General features: G+C 42.0%; 1 protein-coding gene across 1 annotated transcript; it reads left to right on the top strand.

Annotated features, from left to right (window-relative positions):
• The first annotated feature begins 4,454 nt into the window (after positions 1-4,454).
• On the top strand, positions 4,455-5,600 carry LOC149256401 (uncharacterized). The gene has a single exon (XM_089455354.1). It carries the CDS (start codon positions 4,455-4,457, stop codon positions 5,598-5,600), a length of 1,146 nt encoding a protein of 381 aa, XP_089311480.1.
• The last annotated feature ends 2,542 nt before the right edge of the window (positions 5,601-8,142 follow it).

Genomic DNA, 8,142 nt, shown 5'->3' with positions numbered 1-8,142 from the left:
GAGGAATATATAAATATAGATGGCCAAGAGAGAGAGAGAGAGAGAGAGAGAGATTATATAGTATTATATAATATTAAATATTATTAACCATAGAGAAAGAGGAGGTAAATATTTTACAAAAGGTAAAAGAAGTTGGATTTAGAAAGCCATGGATATTTTGGTTTTTCATTGAAATAGATGCATTGATTTTAGCGTAGATGTCCATTCGTGATCCTACTTGATAGATTGCACTGGATTTATTGATTTCAATATAGTTATTGATTTGTAATCCTATTTGGTTGTTTGCACTAGATGCATTGATTTTAGTGTAGATGTTAATTTCTAATCCTATTTGATTGCTTGCACTAGATGCATTGATTTCAGTGTAGATGTTGATTTCTAATCCTCTTCGGTTTCTTGCACTAGATTCATCAATTTCATTGTATATGTTGATTTCTAATATTATGTGATTGCTTGCATTGATTTTATTGTAGATGTCGATTTTTGTTTTGATGTAACTATATGTGTGATGTACATTAATTTAAAAGTAATTAGATTACTAGTGTGCATTGATTTGAATGTAAGCATAAAAAAAGATTGACAATGTTCTTTGATTTTTGTGTTACATTAATTCAACCATAAATACAGTATTTTAATTTTCATCTTAAATAAATGTTCACTTTCCTAAAATGTTTGCTTCATGAAACTGTAAACTATTTTTAATTGACTACATTCTTCTTATTCCCATTTCCCATCATTCAACAGTGTTAGTCACTTTGCATTCAAACGAGGTAATAGAAAACAACTACCATTGAAACTTACGTTGGGTTTTAAAACTCTATAAGTCACAATGCTTGACATTGGAGAAAATTACTATTAATATTGGAGAGCAAGAGAGACAAGGTATGACCTTTACTACAATAGCTCCATTAGAATCGTTTATGATTTGAACCATCCTTTTCATATGATCGATATAAAAAGATGACAAAAATAACATGTGTGACAATAAAAACAATAAAAAGAAAATAGTTTGAAAATGGTCACAATGGACTTTTTGTAATTGACTACATTTTTATTATTCAGAGTTTCTATCATTCAACATTATTACATTATCACTTTCCATTCATTTGTTTTATTTCATCATATTAATAGTTTCTATCCTCTCAAAAAATTGAGATAACTATTTAAAATTAAAATTAAAATTAAAATGACACGATTAAGATTAGGGGTTGAGTCCATCCAATTCAACTTGAAAAGTAGTTTTTCATGGATTTAGGTATTTGTGGTAAATAACATTATATACTAATCCCAACAATCACTGTTCAGGGTGGTGGAGTAAGTGGTAACTATCCGTGGAGAGTGCTGTTGCTTCCCACTTCCTCTGCAACCAACCACATCTTTTTATCATAATAACATAGAAAGGACACCCACCATAGAAATTAAAATTAAATTATTTATAGTAAAAAAATGATTATTTTTAATAAAACATATGAAATTTAATATTAACTCGTACATATATGTAACATTAATGTGATTTTAATAACTTTAATACGTATTAGCTACATATCACCATCAAAGTTACAATCACGAAACTACATGGTCAAGGTCAATATCCTTCACTGCCATGTTTGTCCGGTGCCTCTCATGCACCTTTCGCGTCTTTCATGGCGGATAGAATAGCAAATTCGCCTTAAAATAAATGCCAAAAATTCACTCGTTTCCGTAGAAAGACCAGTAATCTTTCCATCTGACAGTACACCCACATTCATTGTTTATTCGATAATTACAGCCTGAAGGCGATCTGCTGTTATGGTTAAGTGTGGAGAGATTTATGTGCGTAGATCGGATTTAAAATAAAAAATAAAAAATATAACCAGCATAAAGTCATCTTGATGTTATTGATTTATCAACTTTCGAGAGTTTACATGAAATTTTGAGGTTTAGTCAGCAGTTTTTCATGGATTTAAGTATTTTTGGTGATTTTTAGAGTCTAAATTTTAAAATATTTAAAAATTTAACTGAAGATTTTGTTTAATTCATTATGAATCACAAAAGCTTAAATACAAAAACTAAAAAAAATAAATAAATAAAAAATATTTGATTATTTTTATCTATTTAACTTAAAAATATTTTTAAATCTATAATAAAAATAATTTTTATTAAACAAATTATATGAATGTAAAATGAGCTTTATCCACTTAAAAGTTCATTAAGTTACTATTATAACATCAAAATGAAATTGGGTATCTAAAAAATAAACAATATAATTAGCATAAAGTGATTTAAATGTTATTAAGTTCTCATTTACTTAGAGATTGGGGTTAAGCCCTTCCAACTAAATTTGAAAAACAATTTTTCATGGATTTAGGTATTTGTGGTCATTTTTTTTTAAATTGTAAATTTTGGTTATTTTTAGATTATAGATTTTGAAAATATTTAAGAATTTAAAGAATAGTCAAAAGTAAAATAAATGATATTATTTGTTTCTAGCCATTTAACTTAAAAATACTTGGAGGAAGGAGGGATGGAGCTCTGCAGCCCTAGCACAACATCCATTGGTGACCCTGGTTAACATTTGCAGGTTCCCATAGCAGTCACCCCAGTCAACCTCCTGCACCAGTCCTAGCCTGCACCTGTCGTTTTCAGTGGCTTAGCATGGAAGGAATGGATCTCGATGCAGTGGACTATTCGCTGGATCCATTCCCCGATCAGGTTATCTTCCAAAACCCTATTCAGAAGCCGGCCACCATTACAACTACCCCGTCCAGCTTGCAAACGACGCCGGTTGTCTCCCTGCCTGGGCATAAGGATAGCCCCCTCCCCCCCCCCCCCTGCATCGGTTCCCTCTCCATTGATTCTCCTGGCCTTGACTGTCTGCCCTTGTCACCCACAACCCTCAACCTCCTCGCCTCTTGCACGTCCCCGCTCTTTGACCCCACACCTCCCACTGACCTCTGTTACGCTCAGAACCCTAACCCTAGCTCTCGACCTGCTCCGGAATCGGCCACACCTTCACAGCAAGCAGCTAACCTACAAGGATTTGGTGGTATACAACAGGAATCCGCGATCCCTTCGGGATGTTTCGACACCCCAATTGTTAGGGTTCGGACGACGAAGCCCTCCTCGGTGACAAGCAATCCAGCTGACCCTCTGCAAGCCCACCCTATTGCGCCTCGGACAGGGAAAAAGAAATCCAAGTGCATCAGAGCATCTGGGAAAGACTATACTATCAAATTTGGCGAAGGCCTCACCATGGGGGATATTGCCGACAGCGCAAGCAAAGTACTGGTAGGCAGGGTTCGAGGTAGAACCTACACAGTGGATCGATTAGGGCAATGGGTGAAGGAGATTTGGGGGCAGATTTTCCTACAGCTGCCGGAGGTTCAAACCCTGCCTCGCGGATGGTTTGCGCTTCGATTTGCTCACGAAGAATACACCAATATGGCTCTGGCCCGATTTTGGCATATTGAGATGGCACCGGTTTTACTCAAACGATGGAGCCCTCTCTTCGACCCTGAGAGAGAGCAGATCGGAGCAGGGCCTCTCTAGGTTAGGCTGCCAGGATTACCTCTGCAGTATTGGTCAGAAGAGGTGTTTATCAAAATTGGCAACACCCTAGGTACGTTCCTGGACTATGACAAAACCATTGTCCAATCCAAAAATCGTTCATTAGCCCGTATATTAGTGCACCTGGACACTCGGGAGGGATTGGAAGAAAGGATTACTTTGCAGTGGAGGAACTTCACCCGGGTACAGATCCTGGACTATGAGGGAGTGCCATTTAGATGTCGCCGATGCCACAAGGTTGGGCATCTATTCAAAGAATGCCCTCTAGTAGTGAAAGCCCAGGAGACAGCAGTAGTGCAAGACACAGGCAATGACAAAGGTACTCCTGTCATCGGCAGAAAGCACACAGAGACTGGCCCAGAACCTCCTCGCAAGACGACCCCATCCAAGCTAGTGCAGCATGAAGCTGGTACTTCTACAGGTCCACCATCCCCTCCACTGACTCGAGCTCGGGCAGCGGCAGAAGCGGCTCGATCAGTGGGTACTCCTCTTCCCTCATCCCCTTCTCTATCTTATGTTAATACATCTAATGCACAACATATGCATTCTGCATCACATTCTCATGTTAACATCGCCCCGGCATCCATCTCCTGCTCCCCTCTCTCCCATCATTTGGTCGATTCAACCACCCCTCCCACCACCCACCCTGTGATTTCCCCCTCTCCCCCCTCATCCCCCCGGGTACCCCCTCACTCCTATAACCTTTGATCGTGCACACCTTCTAGGGACTCTCTTCCTTACACAGGCCTTGGTCTGAATCTACCTACATCCTTGGCTAAACCACCTAGAGGACGCAAATCATACCTCACCCACGCCATCCTCCATGCTGGGGCAGAGGTAATCTCAGGCAGACAATCATCACTAGATCGGGTTCTTAGAGCAAAGCAAACCCTAGACATGGTTCCCCCATGAAATGCCTATCCTTTAACTGTAGGGGCTTGGCTAGTTCTCCCAAAAAACTAGCTCTCCGCAGACTATTCACTGCGGAACCGGTCGACTTAATCCTCATTCAAGAAACCCTAGGCGAAGCACAACATGTTTCCAAGATTCTTCAGTCAATTTGTCCTGGGTGGATTTTCACTGCACTTGATGCCACGGGACGTTCTGGCGGTCTGGCTATGGGATACAATCCCCGCTCCATTAAACCCTTGTCAATCTGGGGAGGAAAGGGTTATATGGGCATCGATTTCTTCTCTGCTGATGTGGGCATGGAATTCAGGGTCATGAATGTTTATGGGTCATGCCAAGGAAGAGAGGCTTTCTGGAATCACCTCCTTAACCTATCCTTGTCCTCTGTTGACAACTTCATATTGGGAGGGGATCTAAACTTTTCTATCGGATTCAGCGAGTCTTGGGGCTCATTGGCTCAGGTTGATTCACTCTTAGAAACTATGGAAAACCTTCTCGACCAGGCCCAGCTCACTGATGTCCCTATGATAAAGCCTCTGCCTACTTGGAGGAATAGAAGGGTTGGGGAGGCTGCCCTCGCCAGGAGACTTGACAGGTTTGTCATCAAGAATCAGTTGTTGCAGCGCTTAACCCATTATAGGCAATGGGTAGGGTCAGGAGGCATATCTGACCATTCTCCTATCTACCTGGAAGTTACTGGCCCTCCAAACAAACCTCGGGCACCCTTCAAGTTCAACTCAGTTTGGCTACAGGATCCCGCATATATTAAGTTGGTCAATAATCACTGGGCACAAAACCCACTCTCTCAGCATCATTCTAGGGTTGAAGGTTTCTGCCAAAACCTTCTACAGCTCAAGAAGCTCACTATTAAGTGGGCCAAAGATAAACATCGGAAGGATAATCAAACTCTCTCTTCTGTGGAAGCTGACCTGGCCGACCTTACCGATGACAACAATAGGGGATTTATGAGTGCTGAAGACAAATCCCATTTGATTGAACTGGAAAACAAAAGAGCAAAGATTTTGAAGGAACGGGAGGAAACCTGGAGGCTAAAGAGTCGGGCTATCTGGCTAAAAGCAGGAGATGACAACACTAAGTATTTCCAAAACTATGCCAAAGGAAGAAAAGCCGCTAACACCATCTAGCATCTGCCCACTCCTGAAGGAGGATCCGCTCATACCTTCCACCAGCTCTCACAACTGGGCATATCACACTTCCAACAACTCTTCAAGGAACCTCCTGGCTGTAATCTAGCTGAGATCATCCATGTAGCAGGGCACTTTCCTCGATTTGTCAATCAGGATACAGCAGATGAGATCACTGCTCCTATCACTAGAGAAGAACTGGAAGGAACCCTCAAGTGGTTCCAAAAGGACAAAAGCCCTGGGCCGGATGGATGGCCTATTGAATTTTACCTAGCTTTCTTTGACATCATTGGAAATGACCTTCTCAGTGTAGTAGAAGAGTGCAGGACGTCAGGGAGAATGTATGAGGCCATCAATACCACCTTCATAGCCCTTATCCCGAAAACGGATTCCCCGAACTCCTTCAATGATTTTCGGCCTATCTCTCTCTGCAACACCCTCTACAAAATCATTGCCAAGATCATAGCAAATCGGCTTTGACCCATTCTATCCCATCATATCTCCCCTGAGTAGTTTGCTTTCCTCCATAATAGGCAGATTCATGAAGCCATTGGCACAGCCCAGGAAGCCATTCACTCTATAAAATCAAAGGCTCTGAAAAGTATTATACTCAAGATTGATCTCGCCAAGGCATTTGACCGCGTAAGCTGGCTCTTCATCAAGATGATTCTCATCCACTTAGGCTTTCCTATTGAATTTATAAACTGGATCATCCGTTCTTTCATGCTAATCGAGGACTGAGGCAAGGCTGCCCCCTGTCTCCTCTTCTATTCCTTCTGGTGATGGAGGGCCTCAGTAGGCTCATTGCTTCGACAAAGAGGGAGGGCAGACTTAAAGGCCTAAGAATGTCTGATCTCTTCCACCTCACACACCTGCTCTTTGTAGATGATGTCTTGATATTCTTAGATGGCAGTGTAAGGGACTCAGCCACCTTCCATGAGATTCTCAGCCTCTTTGAAAAAGCCACTGGTATGATCGCGAATCAAACCAAATCCACGATCACCCTGTCTCATACTACCCCTCAAGAAGCTAGAGCAGCCTATTTGCACTTTCAGTACACTCCCCACAATCTCTCGGAAGGACTCAAATATTTGGGGTTCCGGATTAAACCCAATAGCTATAGGATTGTTGACTGGATCTGGTTAGTGATCAAGCTGGAGAAGAGGCTGAAAAGTTGGAATCACAGATTACTCTCTAGAGCAGGGAGACTTGTCCTGATCAAATCTGTTCTGGAAGCCACCCCGGTATACTGGATGACCCTTGCCTGGATCCCACGGGGAATCCTCAGTCGTATGCAACAGATATGCAGCCGATACCTTTGGAATGGACACAAGGAAGGAAAAATATTTTCCTGGGTTAGCTGGAAGAACATTTCTCTCCCTAAGAAATGGGGGGGTGGGGGTTAAAAGATCTGCCTTATTTTGCCAAAGCACTTGCAGCAAAGATGAGCTGGTCTCTTCTTACTGCTAACAATCTTTGGACGACAGTGACATATCATAAATACATCTGGCCACATCAGATACTGGACTGGGCTCGTCAACATGTCTGGCCTAGTGGGGGAACATCCATTGTTTGGAAAGCTATATTACAGACAATGCCTTTCATTAGAGCAGATTTGGCATGGCGCATAAACAATGGTTCCTCTGTGAGAATTGGTGTCGATCTGTGGATAGGTGGGGGTAATCGATACCTTCTTCCTCCGGACCTCATACAATACCTTAATCAAAGGGAGGTCAAGACGATCACCCAAATTGTGGATCAAGACCACAGATCCATCCTTAGACAACACTGGAGAACTATTTATGATCTGAATATTCCTACACAGTGGCAACAAGCCTGGGATTCATATATTGGGGCTCTATTCGAAGCACATATAAAACTTAATCAAGATCCTAATGTCTTAGTTTGGACCCTTGCAGATCATAGGAAATATAGTCCAAAACTGGGATATATGCATCTAATACAGGACCAAAAGCCCAACCATTCACATGATTGGTGGCAGCAGCTTTGGAGGCTTAAATCTCCCCCTCGAGCCCGCCTATTCATGTGGTGTGTCTTAAACAACAAAACCCCCACGGGAGAGGCACTTATGCATAGATCCATATTCGGGCCGAGTTGGTGTGTCCTCTGCAAACAGGCAACTGAATCCAATGAGCATTTGTTTTTGTCCTGCTCATATGTCACTCAATTCTGGAAAACTACTACACAACAGCTCTCAATGAGGAACGATTGGTAGGGTCCTACTATTCTACAAGCCTGGAATAACTGGATCACAATACATACAAGGAAAAAAGAATAATGCCTACCACTTATAATCTGCTGGTCCATCTGGCTAGGTCGTAACCGCCACATCTTTAAGAATCAACCCGTCTGCTGGCACCTACTCACCGCAAAGGCAGTGTCTGCTTACCATGACATCTCGGACGATGAGCCAACTCACACTCATTCAATATCCGGACCTGGTAACATAGAGAAATCACAGCCATGGGCCTTCTTCGATGAGGCAGCATAGCCACAAGGCTTTGGGGGGGTTGCTTAGATA

The sequence above is a fragment of the Pinus tabuliformis genome, chromosome 7 (assembly GCF_031772625.1).
Source record: "Pinus tabuliformis cultivar Carrire ecotype Pingquan chromosome 7, CPIR1, whole genome shotgun sequence".
NCBI lineage: Eukaryota > Viridiplantae > Streptophyta > Pinopsida > Pinales > Pinaceae > Pinus > Pinus tabuliformis.
This window is presented reverse-complemented; position numbering and strand designations above follow the sequence as displayed.